Here is a 23,755-nt window from a genome sequence, read left to right on the forward strand (position 1 = left end):
TGCAGTTTTATGAGGTCCCATTTGTCAATTCTTGATTTTACAGCACAAGCCATTGGTGTTCTGTTGAGGAATTTTTTCCCTGTGCCCATATCTTCAAGGTTTTTCCCCACTTTCTCCTCTATCAATTTCAGTGTCTGTGGTTTTATGTGGAGGTCTTTGATCCACTTAGACTTGAGCTTTGTACAAGGAGAACTGTAAAGTGGGTGTGTATTACCTAGGGTTTTCTAAGATGTGCATTAAGGAAAATGACTACTGACAACTGTGAGCAAGGAAATAGAGCCATCAGGCTGAATTATAGGTGGAGCATCTATAGGTGGAGCTCAGACTCCATGGACATGAGAGACAGAGTGTGGGTTCCATCACGAGGGAATGCATGATTGATTTGTATCTCACGCTAATTGTCACAACAGGGGTCACTTGCCTTTGCTGAAACTAATGCCCTTATCGAAGGTCAAAATCTCACAGTCACATGAGCAGCACTATCCCCAGGGAGCCTAGACAATGCTGTAAGTTTTCACAAGTGTTTCCCCCTTATTGTTTATTGTAAGTTGGAGGTGTTCTGGGCTGCAGGGACGAGTTGTCACTGTTGTTTTCTCTCAGTGTTTACACGTCCTACACAATTATAGATTTTACAAACCATAAAATTATATTATTAAACAATTTGTTGGTTATTCGTGGCCATATTGTAGACCTAGGTCTACATATTTTCTACGTATTTTCTTCTTTTCTTTCTTACAATAGTTTCCTCTGCCTTCATTCTTCATTAAATATGATATGGCTATATTAATGTGTTGCACTTCTCAGTAGTTCTGTTTGTAATATTTTTTGCACTGCTCGTGTGCCATGAGGCTCCAGAGGACTCAAAACAACAACATCAAGCCACCAACTGTGCCAGTCTCTAAGGGATGGAGTCTGTTTTTTTTTTTTTCTGGAGGAAACTAGGGAGTTTTGTGGAGAGTTTTATGTGGAAGGTTGTAGACAGTGCCTGGATTGTACTGCCCAGCAAACTGGATGCTTGATGGCATGGTACATGGTCATACTCCCTAGTGGCTCCATGTGGCAGGATTGGTTTAAAAGGGGAAAGAGGAAGCCGATAATGACAGATATTGAACACAAAGGTTGTCTGCTGTCTGTAATGAGAGCTCACCCTCAGGCCTGCACTGAAGGACCCCTATGTCAGTAGAGCAGTTTCAGTTGCTATCTGTCTGCAAGGTTTCATTTCTGACTAGTGCAACAGTCTTCACACGCAGTCTTCTGGAGGTTGTGCCAAGCTGACCAAATTGCCGATGCCAGGAAGTTTCTTTGCTCCCAAATACAAAATGTAATGGTGCTATTGTTTAGCTCACCATTGCTCTGAGTTTGTTTAGATAATACCAAACAATTAGTCAACACAAATGAAAGAGACTTGTTACAGCTGAATATGTTTGAAAATGTTTATCACTTGGCGGGGTTTTGTTGTCTCCTGGTGATCTGGCCAGACTTCACTGTGGAAGTCACAAGTTGCAAGTACCACACACATAGTTTACTATCTTAATGTGTGTGTGTGTGTGTGTGTGTAGGATATGCATTCCTGTGAGTGTGTTCTCATGTACATGTATTTCAGGTTGGGTGAGACAGACGAGGGTCACACCTTTTGATCCTGCTCAGATAGTTCCACTCCTGGTGACTACCCATTTAAATATAGATGCCTATTGGGACCATGTTTGTTCAAAGCATCCTGGTGTTGGTGTTGTGTTTTAAGTGTATGTTCTGCAGGTTAAGCATAGTCCTTTTCTTTATATAGGTTTCAGCTATTTCTGTTTCATGCTCTATCATCTCCTCGAATCTCACCTTCTCCCTCTTTCCTCCCTTTCTTTCTTCTTCTTCCTTGTTCTCCCCTTTTCTCTCTCACTCACTGTTCCTGACTAGTCACCTCATGATTTAGCTCCTGGGACCTACTGTGGACCTACAGGCAACTGCTCTCCTGGGAGTGGTTAGTTAATGCTCTAATCCCAATTATGTGTAAGGCCTGGGTCTCGGCACATGATCTTTTTCTGGACATTCTCTGAACTTACCTCTTTTCTGTGGCATTGAATTTATTGCAATATACTGACACTGCCTCTTTTTAAAATCCATGAATAATGTTTTGTTTTTCATCTAAGATCAGAAGCAAAACAAAGTTTATATCTACAACACCTTTTTTTTTTTTTAAAAAAAAAACTTCACAAAAGTTTCCAGTTTTAACTTTTTCTCTCTCCTTCTCTTCAAATGTTTGCCATAGGTTAGTGTTTTCAGGATTCTTGGAGATCAATAATCTCTCTGTCACTTGGTGAAGTTCTTATTTCTCAGACCTAGTAATTCATTTCATTTGAATTTGTTCCTGGCTTCTATTCACATCCTCTTGGTGTCCCATGATGTCTTCAGTCAATATGTGTTGGCACACTTGCATTATCCAAAGGTTCAGTAAGAGTTGTCTCTTACTCTTTATGCTAATAAACTATTACTTACTCTTTATGCTAATAAACTATTACTCTTTTGGCTGTTTCTTTTATTGATGGTCTGACCTTCATTCTATTCCTAACAGGTATTTAAATGATCTTTATTTGACTTTATTATTGCCTATTTTTCATATGTATTTTTATCATTCTGATGCCCGAGAAATGAGTTAAGTATATTCTCACAGTATTTTTTTTAACATTTTTATTTAAATTTTAAAAACTTTTTAAGTTGATAATTTTACAAATTTATATAAGGAATTTTAGTTGTTTTCACAACTTACAACTATTTTTAAATGACAGTGATTGAGAAATGTTCATAAGTGTTGCTGTTTAATAATGCCAGATGTGTAGAATTTTAAAACTTCTGATGTTGCCTACCCAGTGATTTCTGATGTGGCAGATGTTTATCTCTGACTCTGGAAATCTGAAATGCATTTTGGTGGATTATTTGGAAGTTTGAACTATTTTTTCAAATTTCATACTAAACTATGAAATATAACATAAAATATTTAAGTCTGAGTTATACATCAAAAGATACAGTTCAATCAAACAGCCACTTAGTTTAATGAATGCTACAAGTGTCCAGCATCTCTCATTACATTAAACTAAGATAAAAAAAATAAACCAGCAACAACAACAAAAACCCCCACAAACTTCAGAGATGCTATGGGGAAAGCAGTTTGCTTCCTTTATTCTCCTAGTAACAAAATTAAAATCGTTGATCTAATAAGTGGGTGTGTGTTTCTGCTACTGTGTTAAATACTATGACATTGGGAAGAACAGACTTATTTTGACTTTGGCTTTATAATCCCTCATCTAGAGAAGCCAGGACAGGAATTTGCAGCAGGAACCTGGAAGCAGGGAAGTGAAGTAGAAAACACAATATGGAGGAATACTGCTTATGGGCTGGCTCCCCATGCCTCACTCAGATTGCTTTACTATACAACTTAGTAACACCCGCACAGGGGTGCACTATCCCCTAGTGGGATGGGAACTTCTATACCAATTATATATTGTTCTTATAACCCCCTCTCTGGACTGAATCCTCCAACCAACCTCCTAGTTCTGGTCCTTTTACTCCTCCCAAAGAGTTCTCCCTTATACTTCAATGAATTCATAGTTCATCACACTGCCTTATTGCTTGTCCCTTTAGACCTCATCTGCTTCCTCATAATCTTATTATATTTTTATCTCATATTACATCTAGAATATAAATATACGCACATATATAAATTTAAATACAGCTCTTGCATGTGAGGACAGTTGTGATGTTTACATTTCTGAGTCTGCCTTTTTTTTTTAACCTATCATAATGATGTCTCAGTTCTATCCATTTTCTTGTGATTGACATCATTTCATTTTTCTTGACAGCCAAGTCGATGTCCGTCATGTATTTACCACATATTTTCTTTAGTCATTCATTTGTTGATGGCATCCAGGCTGGCTCATGATGTTAGCTATTGAGAACAGGGAAGCAGCAACCGGAGTGTGTAAACATTTCTGTGATGTGCCGCCCAAGAGCCCTGTATCACCCAGGCAAGATACAGATGGACCTTCAGTTAAATGTAACTTAAGGTTCCATCTCATCTGGACACAATTATTACCAAGAGAGCAGATGGTAGATATGGAGGTTTGAAGGATCTGGGAAGAATCCTCTTTATGGTATGGAAAAGACATGATCAAAATACTTTGTACCTAAAAATAAGCAGCCAATAAAAGATATTCAAATGTTAAAAATATTTTTTAAAAAATTAAAATAGCCAGTGAGGATGTGGGGAAAGAGTAAGCCCATTGAACTGCTGGATGTATGGGCACTGGTATAGCAACTATGGAAATAAACATGGAAATTCTTCCAAAAATGGTAACTCCTGAAATGGCTGCATTACTAGTTACACCCAACATCGGTTCCTTTTCCTGTCTTTTATTCCACAACAAGTCCACAGAATAAAGATCCACCTTCTCACTCTATCTTCTCCCTATATCCAAAAAGACAGTATTGGTGTCTGGAATAACACGTTTATTAGGAAACAGTCTGGATCAAGATTCTGAAAATATGAAAATATCAAGCTTGTGAGCCATGCCACAAGTATTTATGTCGTGTGTGTGTGTGTGTGTGTGTGTGTGTGTGTGTGTGTGCGCTGCTGCCTGCAGGCATAATGCACCCCACATGAATACCTGGCGCTCATAGAAGACAGAAGAGGGCACTGGATCTCCTAGAACTGTAATTACAGATGAAGAGCAAGACTCTGAGCTGGTGCTGGGCACAGCATCTATATGGTTCTTCTGTAATACCAGCAACTGCTACTGACCTACCCATCCATCCCCCCTGGAAGTTAGTGTATTTATCAAACTTGCCTAACAAAATCTTTCTTCCTAGGATGCTGATGACAGGAAAACTAAAATAAATAGAAATCACAATGTTTAAGTGCTACAGATATGGAGCGCCCCTCGGAGACACTCCCTGTGTGTGGAGCTGTATGTGACCTTCTCCAGCTCCTCACAAAACAGCCTGTGGCTACAATGACAAGGTGCGGGTAGTGAGTGATTTATTATTGAAAAAAAAGCAACAAACAAACAAACAAAAACAAACCAAAAAAAGAGATTTGTTTTTTTTCAAATGAACTTTCTTAAGGAAAGGAGAAGATAACAAAGGCATAAGAAGTATTTACTGTGGCATCTTTAACTATTAGAACCATCCAGGCTGAGGATGTTTCTGAGAGAATAGAAAATCCAAAAGGGAGAGAAGCCGTAGGAAAAAAAAATGCAGTTTTGATACCGTGAAGATAGCATTTTATAATTCAACCCTAGACCCGGATTTTGACTTTTGAATAAATCAGTTGGCTGAGAAGGTTCTGATCCCTGAACATGGCAAAATGCCAGTTGGCAATTCTCAGGGCTAAATGCTGAGATGTCCCTAGTTTTCAAAAAAAAAAGTTTTCAAAAAGAAACACACATCCTGAACAAACAAGGCTGGGACCGATCATGTCGCAGTCTTCCGGTATTTGCTCTAAACTGTATTTAAAGGCTCCCACGTTGAGAACTTGAACCCGAGGAAGGAATTGAGATGCTGTGTTCACAGTGCTGTGGATGTTTTGTCACTGGATTTGTGTTTTGTTGTTTTGTTTGTTTGTTTGTTTGCTTTTTCTGAACCACAACTGATATGATCATAGCGTTTCAGGAATACATGGGATCTACCCTTCAAAATGAAACTTGCTGTTTGAAAACTACTACATGACATCCACCGACATTTGAACCTAGGAAGATGTAGGTCAATGGGAAATGATGAGGAATTTGAATGTTTAAGACAACCTTTCATCTCTGAGGTCTGCATTTGTGCATTTAACCTACTGCAAAAAGTTGGTTAAATAAAATCAGAAGTATTTGAAGAGAAATGCATCTCTACTGTCCATGTAAAGCTTTTTTTTCCTGGTTATTATTCTAAGTAATGCAGCATAAGACTATGCATGTAGATTTCATATTTTACCAGATATCACAAGGAACCTGGATATCACTTAAGCATACAGGAGGGTGCGCATAGTCTATGCAACTTGAGGATCTGTGGGTTTGGCATGCTGGGGTGTGGTGCCTTGGGAAGAGTCATCTGTGGATTTTGAGGCACAGATGCACCAAAGCACAATTTTTAAAATCTGGGCTCCTTGCGCTCATCATGAGCTAGGTTAGCGTATTTCCTCAGCGCTTCAACACCATTCTTACAATACTAGGAAATTAACTTATTGAATGTTATGTGGTTGGTTTTGTAAGAAATGTGCCAATGGAAGTAAACCAAGACAGCGAAGAGTGGTATATACTTTCCAATTCTGCAGGAAGCACTCAGGTGGCTGTCGGGGTGGGTGATCATATTCTCTGCAGGTAAGCTATGTCTGCCTTCGGAGAGTCCAGAATGGTGTGTTGTACAAATGAAATGCGATTATCTTTGTGCACAGGATAGTCTGATTTGGAATAAGACTTTAGGTCTAATATAAAGATCCGTCAAATCAATCATCCAGCTAAGCTTCTGTGGCCCCAAACTCCTAATTTAAAAATGTTGATAAATGAAGTAGCTCTTTAGTTAATAAATGAAGTATCTCTTTAGTTGTCCTTCGTCAGCAACATTCATTTTAATGGAAAGCGAGTTTACAGGGTTACATGATTGAACTACTGAGCCACGTCAGTGTTGGCAAATGATGGGCTAAATTATTGATGTTACACACTAATGAATTCTGATGAGAAATAAAACACAGACATTACGTTTCAAGTGGTTCATAATTATTTTTGTACTTTAAAAGCAATTTTATTCTTTTTCCAAATCGTACGGGTTCTGTAAAACAAAAACACAGTTAGTGATTAAACTGAAATTATTGAGTTTGTGGCAAAAAAAAAAAAAAAAGCCCCGCTATTGCAAGTTTTCATTCTGGGAGGATAATGTTATTCACACTAGGTTCCTGATTTCCCATATACTTCTGGGAAAAGATAATTAAATTAAATGTCTAAATTTTAAAACCACTGTCTTTAAGGACGATAATCTGCTTTGAAACTATGGATGACATTCCAATAGATGTATTTACATTCATGTTTACTGTAGCTGTGCTGAAACACTCCCATTCATCGGGCTGACAAGGAACACAGAGGGCTTTCCATAAACTAGGTTGGCTTGAGAAAGTTGTCTTCAAATACATGATGAGGAACGATGTATGTGCTGCAAAATTGTGGACACCTGAGGCAGGCGGTGGTATAGAAGCAGGACCACATTTCACGAAGGAACAAAGTGTACACAATGTTCTTCAATATTTCCTTGTGACATAACTGTCTCAGCCTGAAAACTTTATTGTGGAAACCCATGACATTTCTTGTTTTTCTTTAAAGGTTAATGTAAAGTAGAACGACTCAAACAGGAGCCCAATTTGAAGAGATCGAAGGCCAGCTTTTAATTAAGAGGGATTAGGCACAGAGGTCACAGTGTGCCCAGCTCAAGAGTGCATCTGACAACTGCTCATCATGAATCTTTGCACCAGCATGTCCACCCTCTGTACCTCGATTTTTACCCCATCATGGGGTAGCAGGGTCCCTTTGTCAGAAGGGCCTGTTACTATTAGCGGACCAGTCTTCATGCATCTGAAACCTGCTATTCAAATGTAAGGTAGATTTATTGTTTTTGTTTGCCTGGACTTTACTTAATTTTATGGAGATGCTAAGAATTAACACAGGAAGTTAGTTTCTATGCAATTGCCATTACAGATACTTTTCTCCATGAATAACTGTTTAAAAAGATTAAAAAACCCAATAGCAAAATTCTTTCTGTTCTGTTCTGCACAAAACTCTCCATTTCTCCGGATTGAGAAGCTATGCAGAATATTACACTTTGAGACAAGAGGGAGAGTTCTTTATCTTAACTCTGCCACATTCTGTTTCCTTATTAGGTTTACTGAGTCATTGTCTTCATTGTCCTAATTTTTCCTTTATAAAAGATCCCATGATAAACATGGTTTTGTATACACCAAGGCTGTTTCACATGCTTCTATTCAAATTTTTCTTTCTCTAGAATCTCCATCTTAATCTTTTCCTCTTGTTATCATGGCACTGCTCATTGTTCTAGAATCTTGATACTTCTGAATGAAAAATTGTGTGTCTAGGTTAATCTCACATCAAAGCAGCATCATTATGTCACCATGATGCTAAGTTGTATGAAAAATACCTACTGGATATGCTCCATTAGTCACTAATTTTCAAACTCAAAGTTCTGCCTTTGAGGAACTCATCTCCCCCACACCACTGACGTGGCTCCTCCACTTGAATAATAGGCTGCTGACATAACACAGAATTAAACAACTTAAAAGGCTGTTTACTTTCTTTCTGTTAAATACAAACCCAAGATATACAATTTATAGCTTTCTAATAAAAGCAGTAAGAAATGTATTATTTTATTTTAAGAAAAGAATATGTTTGTGCTTAGTGAGCTATTTTACAGGATGAGGGGAACAGAATTTAATTCATGGAGTTTGGCATTGGTTGGTGCTTTATTTATTAATCCTCTGATATATTATATTGGTATGTCTGTGAAGTCGATGTATTTTCATTCTAGTTATCAACATTGGAATTACATCATTGTTTCATCTGTCTACCATTGGGAGATGAATATATATCATCATTACTGATATTATCAATCCAGATATTGTCAGATAAAATAATTCTGATATTTACAGAGATGATAGACAGAAGTCCAATGCCAAAAGTGTTTAACTAAACCCTAAGAAATGCACTATGAAGGAACTGAAAGAGATTGAGAAATAAGAATGTGTTGTTTAGGGGCTGAAGAGGAGCCTGAGTAAATTGAATGGGAAAATTTAACATCAGAGTCAGCATATAAAGGATAAAGAAGGCTGGGGTACATTGGCAATCAAGAACTTAATTTACTTATGTACCCAGGATGTTCCCAGGACCTCTCTTGGGCTCTCTATGCTGGCTGCTAAATTAGGTATTAATTAAGCAATAGAGATATTCCTTGAGGGAGAGCTACTGGTGACATGGCCTTGATGATTCCCCTAACCTCATTTTGTACTCTTCCCTACTCAAACCCTATGCTCTGCTCACAGAGGCCTTCCCACTCTGGGAAAACCAGTGACTCCCCAGTATAAATTCCCAGTTTCACCATATGAGGCTAATCTTACATGGACAATCTTAATTCTGCTAAAAATATTATGGTATATTATATGATTTCTCTTGTAGTTAATTTGCAGAAGTGACATATATTTGGGGAATTTCCCTCCAAATATTTCCTAAATATGTATTTTTTTTTATTTTTAAAGATTGACTTATAATTATTCATTCATAAGTGCACTGTAGCTGTCTTCAGATATACCAGAAGAGGGTGTCAGATCTCATTTTGGGTGTTTGTCAGCCACTATGTGGTTGCTGGAATTTGAACTCAGGACTTTCAGAAGAGCAGTCAGTGCTCTTACCCACTAAACCATCTCACCAGTCCCTTAAGTATGTATTTTTAATGTTTCTATTGTGCAAACCGAAAGCATATCTATTACTATCCTCATCACTTAAAGCATTTAAAAAATTGTTTTATGACCTGGTACATGGTCTGTGCTTGGAAGTGTTCCATGTATACCCCAGAATGGGTGAACTATTGTCCAAATCTGTTAGGTCAAGTTAGTTGATGGGGTCTTTCAGAGCCTCCATGATTTGATCCTTTTAAAAAGAATCTTCACATTCTATTACAGAGAGGCATCCACGGTAAATGAGGTCCTTTTACGTGTGCTTTAAGCTTTCTCAGTATATGAATGACTGACTTTAATCCTGGTGTTACTTCTAATTTTGAGGGTTTACTTTTATACACTTGTGTTATGCTTGGTGTTGATAGAATGCTTTCCCAACCTTTTACTTCCAAGATTTTCATGTATGTCATAGGCATCATAAAACAGAATGACATTTTATCCACTATAATGAAATATATTTTCAAGTGGAGTTTTTAATTCCATCTATATTTTGCATAAGATTTAAGGTCACCAGTTTCCTATTTTCTTCAAATTAGACTTCTTTTTTTTTTGTTTGTTTATTTATTTCTGTCTTTCTTCTTTCCTCTTCTTCTTTCTTGTAGGCCAAATCACATACTTTTCAATAGTTGGTCTATTGGTACTTTTGCTGCATCTCTTGAGTTTGAGTACCGTGACAGTACACCTCATTGAGTTTCTGTTGGGGTTACTCTGTATTATTTCGTATGAACTATAAAATGTAGATCAGAATAGTTCTATTTCTCCTTCATCCTTCCTGGTACAGCTGCCATTTATGTTGCATTTGAAGATAGAGGCTATGACTCCTAAACCAGGGTATTAACTTTAGTATTTAAATTTGTCTTTTAAATAAACTAAAAATCTAAAAGTGTCTTCATGCTCTTTTGTTTCTTACATGCGATCCCTCTCCTTCCTTGAGGTTTAGATTTGTTTTCCTCCCATCTTTCTGGTTGTTTTCAAAATTACTTATTGGGGTTTCCCCAACTTTTAGACAACTATAGCAGAAAATGTGTATATGAATTGGAGAAAGATACATAACTCTGTACCTTTAGGATTACATAATTGCTGTCAAGAATCACCCACTGAAGCATTTCCAAGAATTGAGGAAATTATAAAAAGAAAAATGTCACATGCAGGTCATTCGAGGGTCCATCGCTTAGAGTTGTCGAATGTGGAATGTTGACAAACAATGTAACCATCTTTCCTTTCTTGTATCATTCTGAAGGATGCTTTCCATTAGCGTTTTGGAAGGACGACTCTTGCCTTCTTCTTGTTCATCTGCTTGTTGGAGACACTCTCACGTCTTCTGGCCCCCATTTGGTTCAGATGTAGTGTTAAAATTAGTTTGTAATTTTGTATCTGTGGAATTGCTTCTATGATGGTTCCCTTTATCTTTGACTTTCAGAAGTTGATTATAATATAAATGAAAGTGAGTTTTATGTATGTGTCTTTTGGAGGGGAGGGCTTTCTGAATTAATGTGATCAGCAATTAATATTTTAACTCAATGACCACATCAAGTTTTATACATTTTACTGATTTACATATGCTCACCTTAGTATATGATGACTTGAGCTGCAATTACTACTACAAAGAGTGTTATCTAAGAAGCAAATGTTATTATTTTACTACTTGGTCTGAGAAATGAAAGGTCATGAATGATTACTGAATATGGAATAAATACAGTATTCTCCCAGAATGCCAAACTTAAACAGCTGTCAATGTGCTCTCATTGATGACTTAATCTCTTATTTCTCACTGTTTTCATCTGACACAATGAAATCTCAGTAACACAAAGAAAATTGCCAGGACAGTGTAGGTATAAACATGTCTTCAATGACCAAAAATACCTGAATTTAGTGTCTGCCTAACCTACTAGATACTGATTCTGGACAACATGCTTCACCTGTATGTGATTTGATTTCCTTTTCCAAAAAATAGGGTTGCAATAACAGAATGTTATGGAATTCTTTGAGAATTATATTAATTAAAATGCATGATGTACTGAGAACAGTGACACATTATAGGGACTACATAACACTTTCTTAAAAACAATATAGCAGGGGCTGGAGAGTTGACTCAGTAGTTAAGAGCACCAACTGCTATTCCAGAGGTCCTGAGTTTAATTCCCAGCAACCACATGATGGCTTACAACCACCTGAAATGGGATCTGAAGACCTCTTCTCGATTGTCTGAAGGAGCAACAGTTACTCACATACATAAAGTAAACAAACAAATCTTTTAAAAAGTGGTAAGTTTCAACTGTGAGGCCCTAGCCCTCCAGGACGCTTGCGTTTGAAGTGTTTCCACTTCCCCTCATCCCATGCTTTTCTCTGTTTTATATTCAGCTACCCCTTCTCACTTTTGACAAAGATATCCTTCTGAATTCAGACCTAAGTACTTCTCTTCCTGCTTTCTAGCTAACCATAACGTTTATCACCCTCATCTGATTACTCTTAACCTTGTAATTAATTATTTTCTAATATTTTCATGGAGTTGCTACCTTCAATATTCACGATATAGTTTAGGAATTATTCCTTTCAGGAAATCTTATCTTTTCTCAACTTGAACTCTTCTTACCTCCAGCTTCACTCACACAGCAGGATGCGCCTGCTGCTTTTGTGAGGTTGCAAGCTCTTTCAGGACAGATATTGTCCCTTGTTCTTATGGACCTCAGAGTACCAAGTGCCTTTCACAGAGAAGACCCTAAGAAATGCATTGGAGTGAATTGATATTCCTCAGCTTAGTTGCAGATGGCTGAAAATCAAGGACCACAATATGTATTGTGCATATCATACTTGCATTGAGTTAGTAGGGAGTAAATCCAGCGCTTTGGTATGTTATGGCAATTCACTCCCCTAATATCAATCAAAATAAAATTCCAGAGGCATAATTTTACCAGGGAAGGATAATGAGATAGTAAGTCCTAAAGGTAGGAGTATGAAGAAATGAGCTAACATCCCTTTCAGACACCATTTTCTGAATCTGAAATGATTTTTCGGCAACAGACATTTGTTTGTTAGCAATAATCAGTTTGTGATGAGAACAGAATGCTGATTTTACAGCTAAAGGAAGATATTTGGCCAAAGTGTGACTCAATAATTTTACTGTTTAAAGTAAGAACATTTGTTTAATTCTTCCTGTTTCTATGCTTATGCATTCTCTAAAAGCAGCAGCAGGAGCCAAAGGAATTGAAGGCAGCCAAGCGTTTCTTTCATTACATTATATGACCAGCAGTGCTGTGCACTTAGATGGAGTTTCCTGAATTCCCAGGAGTCTAAAGTGCCGTGTAAAATTTGGAGTTGCTAGATTTTTATTAATTAATTAATTAGTTAATTAATTCACAACACTGAGGGTGGAACCCAGGCCCTCACATATGCTAGACAAGCCATCTACGACTAGACTATGTTATAGCACCAGCGGTTGCTTTGTAAGCTTGTGGATGTGAAAGCATTGATTGTAGAGTACAACTGGGTTCTCATCTCTTTGGAATATATATATATTTTTTTGATAAGAATTAGTTACATATTCAGAATTACCTTTTAATAGTATTAATAGAACACACACACATACACACACACAAACACACACACACACACACATGAGAAAGATTTGAGTTATAGTAGCAGGCTGCTTACTGTGTACATGGCTAATTAGATGCCTCATTTCATGAAGTACAGTAACCTTGGGAGACATACCTGGTGTGATGTTATGCAGGTGTGTGCGCATGTGCAAAGGCCTTCAGAAGATTGCCTTGGGCATTGTTCTTCAGTCCTTTGCATTCCTTGCCTGCCCACTCCCCCCACCTTTTAAACACAAAATCTCTCATGGGCCGGGAGGTCTCTACGGTCTGCCTCTGTTTTTCTAACTCTGGAACTACACGTGTAGCCTGATGCCATGAGTCCTCCCTTATTGGTCGGGGGGCTAACCTTTGGTCCACATGCTAGCACAGCATGCACTTCACTGACTGAACCATCTCACCAGCCTCGGTCCTGATGATACTAACCTAGCATCCAATCCACAGCCTCATCGCTCACCTAGGCAAAATCTCAAACTGGGTTATTCAGAGCAATTGCCGGAATTTTCAGTTCTACACAGGAAAGAAGATTTACAATAATGCTTATATTTGAAAAAAAATTAACATAAATTTTAATGAGAGAACTTTACATTCCAAGGGGATACAGGCGTCGTGGCCAGACTGTGAGGCAGCTGGCCACGTGTGTGGGCAGCCAGGAAGCAGAGCAGTGAGCTCCGCGGCTCAGTTCAGGTTTTACCCAGCTCAGGCATCCAGCCCATGCAGCAGCTCAGCCCACCATTAGGGTGGGCACTCTCACCTTGATTAACCTAATCTAGAAATCCCTTCACAGATGTGCCCAGAGGTTTTCCCAGACAGTTACTCTACTCCTGTCAAGAAAGTTGTCATTTTCTTTGCTTATTCTCAGGAGCTCTGTATTTCAGGTTGAAATTCAATTTACATTCTACTCACTGCCCCATCCTGGTCATCCACTTCCACAATCCTTTCTCCATTCTGTCCTTCCCTTCTCCTGTGAGTCGGTCCCCCTGGCACTTCAAGTTTCTGAGAGGCTAAGTGCTTCCTCTCCCACTGAGGCAGACAAAGCAGCTCAGCTAGAAGAACTTATCCCATGCACAGGCAACAGCTTTTGGGACAGCACCCTATTCCAGTTGTTCAGAACCCACATGAAGACAAAGTTGTACATCTGCTACATATGTGCAGAGAGGCCTAGGTCCAGCCCGGGTATGTTCTTTGCTTGGTGGTTCAGATTCTGAGAGCCTCAAGGGTCCAGGTTAGTTGACTCTGTTGGTCTTCCTGTGGAGTTCCTATCCCCTTCAGGGCCCACACGTCTTATTAGTTTTAATGCTTCCTGGTGAACAGATGGCTCAACAGTTAAGAGCACTCGAAGCTCTTTCAGAATACCCAGGGGTTCAGTTCCCAGCACCCATAGGATAGCTCACAACCCTCCAATACAACAGTTTTGATGAATCTGATACCATTTCCTGACCTCCACAGGCACCAGATGTTCACTTATATACACCAAAGCAAAACACTCAAACACATAAAATAAAGATAACATAAATCTTCAAATACTCTAATGCTTACTCGTTCTCTTAGTAGGAGAAACAGCACAGTGACAATAATGATAGCTTTGACCTTTTCTTACCCAGCATCTCTGTCTCAATTGTTATTTTATAAAACATATGAGACTAAGGGAGTTTTCTTATATGTTATTTTGTTTCATATTATTAGAGAACATTTTTGTTCTTAACAGTCACTGCTTAGTACATATTGAATAAAAACAATCCCTCCGTTCGATTAAATCAGATGGATATATTTTCTAACGTTGAATTCTTGCATTTTGATACATGATATTATTTTTGGTTTTTAAAGAAGGAACGGTAGTGTTCTTTATTAATAGTAATAGTAACTTAATCATTGAAAACTTTCCAGGATGTGTGTGTGTGTATCATATTTCTATCTATCTATCTATCTATCTATCTATCTATCTATCTATCTATCTATCTATCTATCTATCTATCTATAATCTATATCTTATTCTTCTCTCATACATTACATTCTCAACTGCAGTTTCTCCAACCTCCCCACCTCCCTATCCTACCTCTCCCACAGATCTACTTCAGAAAAGAGTGGGACTCCCAGGGATCTCAACCAAAAACAGCATAACAAATTTCAATACAATTAGACAAAAACTTTAATCAACGCTGTACTAGGCAACCCAGTAGAAGGAAAAGGCCTCTAAGAATAGGCAAGAAGTCAGAGACATCAACTCTCCCATTGTTAGGGGTCTCACAAGAACACCAAGCTACACAATCATAATATATATGCAGAGGACCTAGCTCTAAACCTCACAGGTTCTGTGATTGTCACTTCAGTCTCCATGAGGCACCATGAGCTTTGCTTACTTGATTCTATGGGCCATGTTCTCACGGTATCCTTGATCCCTCTGGGATAGAGAGAGGGCTCAGCCTAGGCTCACCACCAAAGTCACAGTGCTTTTTTTTTTTTGGTAATAATAATTACTAAAGAAGAAGATGGCATGAATATGAGAGAAGAGTTTGAGACGAGAGGGAAAGGAGGGGAATATAAATAGAGTGTTCATGTATGAAATTCTCAAAATATGTTAAATAAAAAATCTTAGGAGTTACAAATAGCTCTTATTTTGATTGTGGATTAATTTATTTTTATTTGGATTTCAACCATGTGTTATTTCACATGTATTGAAGATATTTTCATCTGCATCAGGCTTATTACTTATATGTCCTAACATATGTCTTTAATTTGTAAGAAACATATGGATTTGAGTATTTCTGTCTCAGTCTTTCTCATTTCTTCTTAGACTGAAACTTTAAAATTATTACACTTCCTTTGAGAATTTCATGCATGAATACCATATTTACATAATTTCTTCTCAAGTTCCTGACCTTTCTATAATCATTGTTTTATACACACACACACACACACACACACACACACACACACACACACACACGCTCACGCTCACACACACACACACGCACACGCACACATGCACATTCGCACGTACACAAACATACTTATGAAAGCTACAGAGTCCATTAGTATTGCTAGTTTGTATATGTGCTTAGGGCTGATTATCTACCCAGTGAGCTCATCCCTGGAGAAGACTGATTCCTGGATCTCTCTCTCTCTCCCTCCCCTTCCCCTTCTCCCTCCCCCTTCCCCCCCCCCCGTTATCTGTTTCTGTCCTCTGTCTCTCTGTCTTTCTCCTTTCCCCCCTTTTTGTCTCTGTCTCTCTGTCCAATTCATATGTCCTCTCCTCTCCCTTTCCCTGGTCCCTCTTATTACCATTTCTCTTAACAGTGTTGGTATGACTCCTAAACCACGTTTTCTATATTGAATAAAATACTGCTCATATATCAAACCTAAGAGAAATGTACTATGTACTCAGTGCAGTCCAAGGTCACATTTGCATGTGGTGGCCACTTCTGTTCATTGAGTGCTCAGGATATTTGCTCCATAAGATGGGAGAGAAGTATTATACACTACAGGATCACGTACATTAAAAACAAGAAAGAGCAAGAATCACAGGAGAAAAAAAGAAATAAAGGAACTTTGTATTGATTTACAAACGAGGCCAAGACTATGAAAAATGTACCTATATTATCAATGACATGGTGCCTTATATAGTTGCTAGACCTGGGACTTGGTTTTGTTTTGTAGAAGTTCACTTCAGGTCCTATCAAAAATCATGACCAATCAATACAGTTAATCAAAATTTAAACATTTTTGTTTTATACACAAGGCTACAAAGTCAAATATACTAAATCTTCATTCTGGTTATCATTGACCTTTCTGGTTACTTTGATTCTCTCCGTTCTCTGCCAAGTGCAGAGCTGCAGCCACTGCCTTTTTGTAGCTCTGAAAAAAGTGCTCCAAGGATTCACTTAAGGTTCCCTTTTCTGTCGAACGTGTGCTTTGAATTGCCTTTACGTATTACTACTTGCATACAACTAAATCTTCAAAAGGCTTAGCAGATGATTTTTTCATCCAGTAGTTCTCTAATATCTTATGGAATTATTTTAACAATTTTTTTTTTTTTATTTTTTTATTTTTATTTTTTGTTTTTTTTCGAGACAGGGTTTCTCTGTATAGCCCCGGCTGTCCTGGAACTCACTTCGTAGACCAGGCTGGCCTCGAACTCAGAAATTCGCCTGCTTCTGCCTTCCGGGATTAAAGGCGAGCAACACCATGCCCGGCTTAACAATCATTTAGAGATATAAAATATTTAGATTTCCCCAATTCAATACAGAAATGAATCCTGAGATCAAGCCATCTGAACACGGAAAACCAGGGTATGGCTGTTAGGCAGTGTTTACCCCTGTTGGATCAGACTTAATCCCCGACTACCGGAGACTTCTCTGCGAATGTATTAGGCGACCCCACCATGGTTTGTTAGATGGGCATAGTAAATGAAAACAAGGTAGACATTCGGTAGTATCAGCGTAATATTATACCCCTAAAATAGCTGAGGGAGAATGGTGTTCTTGTTGCTGATACAGTAAAGCCCTGGGGGATATCAGAAACTTCTAGAAAGGAGGGCGCAGTGTCAAGCGCGAAGAGTCGGCAATGAAGATGTGAGTCCTATAGCGCTGTGAGGCTAGAGCTGATGACTATGGTAATGAAGGCTTGTGACCTGGCAGCAGCAGGTAGGGGTTGAACGTGGAAGAATTTTCAGTAACACTGAGTCAGGTGATTTTTGTGTTTGTTTTTCCTCTCTCTCTCTCTCTCTCTCTCTCTCTCTCTCTCTCTCTCTCTCTCTCTCTCTCTCTCTCTCTCTCTTTTACAAATGAGAAAAAAATTTTATTCAAAGCTCAAGATGAACAAGTGGGTTTTTAATGTAAGAGAATAAACAATTCAACAGTATAATTTCAGAAGTGATACTGATATTGAGTAGGAGTGTGTGTGTGTGTGTGTGTGTGTGTGTGTGTGTGTGGCGCATGTGGAGGCCAGCAGGCAACACTGAGTGTCATTCTTTAGGTGCCACCCACCTTTTTGTCTAAGACAGGGTCTCTTTCTGACATGGAAGTCTCCAAAGTTACTCAGTTGGCTGGCCTGTGAGCTTCAGGGATGAAGTTTCTGGTTGGGTCTTGTGATGCAGACTCACGTGGTATTTTGCTGAGGCAAGATCCAATGGAGGACACGTGATGTTTGCAGAGAGTATAAATAGAACTCAATGGACAGCGATGGGCTCGCTTGCATAACTCGCTTTGCAATTGTTGGTCTCATGCCTTCACGGATTTTCACTCCCTTGAGAGAGGCATGGCAAAGAACTCCTGGCATCCTGGCTGGTTCTGGGTGCTCCCTCTGACTCATGCAGATTCAGCCCAGATTCAGTGGAGGCCTGGCTGTTTCTGCTGGGTCATCCACTGCTGCTCACTCATGTTTGCTATCCCCTCCGAGGTTTTCAAGTTCATGATCACTAGGCTGCAGGAGATTCCTTCCAGTCTGTTAGAAGTCCTGGCTACTGCTTCTTTCTTCTTCCTGATCTTGGGCTTTTCTCTCTGGAGCGTCCTATTTAATTGCAGACATACTGCTAGGGACCATTGTAAAAGCTTTGGGTGAAGAGTAGAGGAGACAGTAGTGGACACGAACTGTCAAGCAAGCACAGGATGCTCAGTGACCTACAGATGGCCTCTCATCTGATCTTTTGGACGCCCCCTCACCTACCCACCCACTCCTCCTTCTTGGCCCTGGTGTTTTTTAACAGGCAAGTGAAGAAAGGCATTGCAGAAGGAAGGTTGTAAGCTGGAGAGGGAGTGAGAACTAAAAACAGCAAGCTCTGTCAAGAGTAGAAACAGACCAGAGCAGCAGCTATGGAGGGTGCGGGCTGGGAAGACTGGCCGGAAGTAGGTCCTGGAGAGGCATGGGTACCACGCTCTACAGTTTGTCCTCACGGGAGGCTTGTTTGCTTTCCTTGTTTTGTGGCATGATTTTAGTGGTTGCGATTTCATTTTCAATGAAGGTTAATGATTAAACATTCTAAACTGAAGACATCTATTGTACAGTGGGGAAAAAAATGTAGCCACTGCCTTCCCCTCCTGAAATACACTAAGTCTAAGTCAAGCTCTCTGCTGTGTCCCACCCCTTCACTTTCGGATTCCTTAGAGCCACTAACATAGACAACTGGAAATCATGTCTTCTAAGAACACGAGGTTGGTTTCCAATACAAAACAAGAACAAAGATCGAAGGTTATGGGTTAAGCACTTACCTTGCACATGTTCAAATATATCCTATTCAACTATTTTCAGTATTTGTAGGCACATCCAAATTCACAGTGAAATTTTATAATTTGTACTACTTATAAGAACAGAAATATTTAGGGAGAAATTCAGGATTTTTCTAAGCCTAAGTCATTGGGACACCTAGAAACTATCGTAAACTGAAAATATAAGCACAATGAGGAGCCGTCCACATTTGTGTTGATTTATTGAAATCTTTATTTATTTATTTATTTATTTTTCTACCTATATCTTAATCTGTTGTATGGTAACCGATGGCTTTGTTTGTAACAAAAATCCTGAGATGTTTCAGAATTTTAAACCAGTACACTAGTCCTCTGGGCATTCATGGCCATCAAGCTTTGGTGTACCAGGCATCATTTTTAAAGCTTTAGTCCCTTCCATTTTATTTCAATTGTTTTCATAACCCATTCTCAACAGAACCAATATGGAAAGTGTTCACACACAATACTCTCTTGGAAATGTTAAGAGCAGACATACTAATAAAAATGGAATTTGAAATTGCCTAGTAGTTATGGAAATTATTTGAAAATCATTGTTTTTTAGTTTTGTTTTTTTGTTTGTTTTTGATTAAAAGGTTGGGAAAACACATGTAGTTGGCGTTTAGTACTCACCCCTCGTCACACCACTTCCCGATGACCACATTGGTACTTTCTGTTTAATGGGACAAGTTAATTTGGCTTTATTTATTTTATTATTATTATTATTTGTAAAACAAATACCATGTGCTTTCCTTTCAAGCGGTTGCGTTTAATATAATTTACAACACTTTAAATGGTAAAACGTTAGCTTGGAGCACCTTTAGGTAAAATTTCACCAAGAGTCTTCACTTGGTCAACAGTGGTTTCTCAATCATGGCAGACTCTTAAAGACCACTGAATCATCAAATGCTTTTCCAGATTCTAACACAGGTAGCAAAATGTCACCTGCATCTGGAAGCACAGGTGTTAAAAATGTCACCTGCATCCGGAAGCACCAACTGTCTTATTTTTCCAATAGAGTCACTGCCATATATATGCAGGAGGAGGAATCAAACCCAAGATAAAAGATGATGGGGAGACAGGACAAACAAGAGCACATTTTCAATACGGCACTCGATAGCAAAGTGTCTTCAGGAAGTCACTGACAACGTTTCTGAAACCAGAATGGAGATGGAAAAGCACATGGTGTGCAGCCATGGGAGCCTGAATTTGGATTCCCAGCATTCAAGTAAAAAAGAAAAAAAAATTCTGGTGCAGCACAAGGGCATATGCCTAAACTCTTGTCCTTGGGGAGGAGGGTGAAGAGGGTACCTGGGGACCACTGGTCACCCAGTCTGGCCCAAGCAGGTTGTATTTCAATGAGAGATTCAGTCATAGAGAATGATTGAATGACACACTATGTTGAATGTAAACACCCCTACACACACACACACACACACACACACACACACACAGAGAGAGAGAGAGAGAGAGAGAGAGAGAGAGAGAGAGAGAGAGAGAGAGAGAGAGCGCAGAATGGCATTCACAAAGCTTAGAGGCTGGAAAATAAACATATTTTTATAGAACGCATGTATCAAAATCCTCCCTGAGGTTTGAGATAAGTCAGTCCAATCTTCCTGTTCCCCCAGAGTATGCATGGTGCGTGGTGTGTGTTCTCACTTACTGAATTCATCCTTCATGCAATCCCAGTCTATCAAAGAGGTTAAAAATTTATAAAACTCTGATGGGATATGGTTTCAATGCTTCATCACACAGCCCATCATTTGCTTTTCAATCTAGATCAGAATAATCTTGCCTCTTTCCCTTCAGTCACCTACCTGCACAGCTAATATTTTCTGAATGCTGCTCTGGGAGTCTCCCTGGAACTTGGCCAGCTTGGTGTTGTTAAAAAGGATCACCAGTCGGAAGTACTCTTGCCATTTCTGGTCCAGCTTTCTTTGCAGCTGACAGAGCTAAAGGCGACAGGGAGAGGAAAAAACACGCAAGTCAGGGGGAGGAGAAGAAATTAATGGCACCGTTCAAGAAGAATGATGGAGGGAAATATAGAAAGCAGCCAATGGCCCGTTCCGCACTGTACGGACCTGACAGGAATTTCACAGTCTCTTGATTTTTCAGCCTGCTCATGTGCATTCGTCGGAGACCAGTCACATCTGGCCGCCAGGATGGGGGGTTAATTTTCTCTAAATGCCTCAGCAGTTTTGTTCTGGCTGAAGCAAACTCTGTGACTGCAAAGCTGATGAGTAAAATATTTCTACTTCACCCAGTTTAACTCAAAACCGATAGCCTCAGGACATATTGAACCTTTCTGTTTAAAAAAAAAAAAAAAATCTCTTGACGCTTTTTGAATGGCACATCGGGTCAAGCCAAAGTTTAAAAAATGCAACCTGAAGACTTTGATGGACACCATTGCATCTTTTTCTTACTCTTAAAGCTTACTGTGGCTGCAGATGTGTGCATCAGAGCATGACGAAAACCAGGGAGAATTAAGTTAGCCATCAACTGCGGAGGAGAGGGGAAAAAACAGGGAGAGGATTTCAGCTAGGACTTCGGGTTAATCTGCCTCCCTCTGATCATGTGACATGGAAACACGTCAACATTAAAGCACAAAAGATCCAATGTTTAGAAGTGGTACATTTAACTGTGGACTTGGAGAGATGGGAGAGAGAGAGAGAGAGAGAGAGAGAGAGAGAGAGAGAGAGAGAGAGAGAGAGAGAGAGAAAATCTGAATGAATCTCCTGTCAATAGGGGAGTTTAATATAAAAGTCATCAGAGAAGAAAAGGAGAAAAGTGGCAGTTTTGCATAGAAAAGCAACTCATTCCTTCAGACAGTTAGCATTCTGTAAGGATCACTATGGTAAGTCTATATTGAATTGCGATAAATGTATCAAAATTAGCAATAAACTACATTTACAAAGGACCCAAAGAGTCACATAGCGTATTCTGCCACTGATAACTCATTTACGGAGTGGTAGCATGAATAAACACTTAGAGCGTGTTGCAAAGTGCAAAGTGGAAAGAAACAAATCTATAACAACGTGGGAATATTCCTATAAATGTCTCTTCACACCTTCAATAGCGCAGGTTAAGGTAAGGCTGTCAGGGGTCAAAGGCACACCGGTGGAACCATCCATAAAACATTCAAGAAATTGTGAGTTTCAGAGATCTTTGTGTGTATAGTCCACTAATTTTTTTTTTTTTTGAGAAAGTGATTTTAAATGCCTGATGTTGTTTGTATGTGAGTCTTTATTCTCAATAACCTCACAGGCTTTGTTACCCCCCCCCCCACACACACACACATCACACACATTTAGGCTCAATTCACATACCAAAAAATGAAGCTAGTACTCTGCACCAATTTAATAATAATAATAATAAAATAACCCTTAAAAACACATCTCTGCTTTGTTGATGGTGAATTACATAATCCAGATTAAATTTAGGGAAATTTTGGATAATTTAGATTTCTAAAGTAAAGTCAGCGAATTAAAGATTACAATTACTGTGGAACAGAGGTTAAGTGAATTTTTTTTTAAATTGCTTGTCTGTAACATAAGCCAAGTCTGATATTTAATGGCAGGTGGTGAACTGTATGTCGATATGCTCATTACTGCATTTGGAAAATATAGTTTTCCTTTGATATGCACACAAGTACAGGAATAGTCACATTAATATTATCTCAGCTGTGCCAAGGACAGGAGGAGGATGTGGGTCTTGGAGTTGTGTAGTAATATGTCAAAATTAGCTGTGACCCTGTATCTTGACTTTAACAACTTGTCAATTTTTACTGATAATAATGTGCATAAGACACTGTATCTAATTTACAAATTACCGAAACTGGACAAGAATACAGAAGCCACCAGGTGAATTGACTGAAATTCAGTAACAAGACGAGTGATGACAAAGGTTGTGGTTATTATATTCTTTTTCAGGAATTTACTCTGTAGACTTGGCTGGCCTTGAGTTCAAGATCTGCCTGCCTCTGCCTCCTGAGTGCTATGATTAAAGGGAAGCATCACCACGGCCAGGCAAGAATTCTTTCTTTTCTTTTCTTTTCTTTTTTCTTAAACTTTTTTCCAATTTTTATCTTTTTTCAACAATTTTTTTATTAGGTATTTTCTTCATTTACATTTCAAATGCTATCCTGAAAGTCCCCTATACCCCCATCGAACCCTGCTCCCCTACGCACCCACTCCCACTTCTTGGCCCTGGTGTTTCCCTGTATTGGGGCATATAAAGTTTGCAAGACCAAGGGGCCTCTCTTCCCAATGATGGCCGACTAGGCCATCTTCTGCTACATATGTAGCTAGAGATACAAGCTCAGGGGGTACTGGTTAGTTCATCTTCAGCATCTTGGGTACTTTCTCTAGCTCCTCCATTGGGAGCCCTGTGTTCCATCCAATAGCTGACTGTGAGCATCCACTTCTGTGTTTGCCAGGCACTGGCATAGCCTCACAAGAGGCTGCTAT

The 23,755-nt window shown here is 39.0% G+C and overlaps 1 protein-coding gene across 2 annotated transcripts in view; it reads right to left on the reverse strand.

Moving 5' to 3' along the window:
• The window catches only part of Ccdc178 (coiled-coil domain containing 178), a 358,443-nt gene that overhangs the window by 11,094 nt on the left and 323,594 nt on the right, over nt 1-23,755 (reverse strand). For both annotated transcript variants that reach the window (XM_021214517.1, XM_021214519.1), the window contains one exon: nt 21,107-21,241. In XM_021214517.1, coding sequence (XP_021070176.1) covers nt 21,107-21,241 — 135 coding nt within the window. The remainder of the gene's footprint in view (nt 1-21,106; nt 21,242-23,755) is intronic.

Source organism: Mus pahari, chromosome 15 (assembly GCF_900095145.1).
Source record: "Mus pahari chromosome 15, PAHARI_EIJ_v1.1, whole genome shotgun sequence".
Classification (NCBI taxonomy): Eukaryota; Metazoa; Chordata; class Mammalia; order Rodentia; family Muridae; genus Mus; species Mus pahari.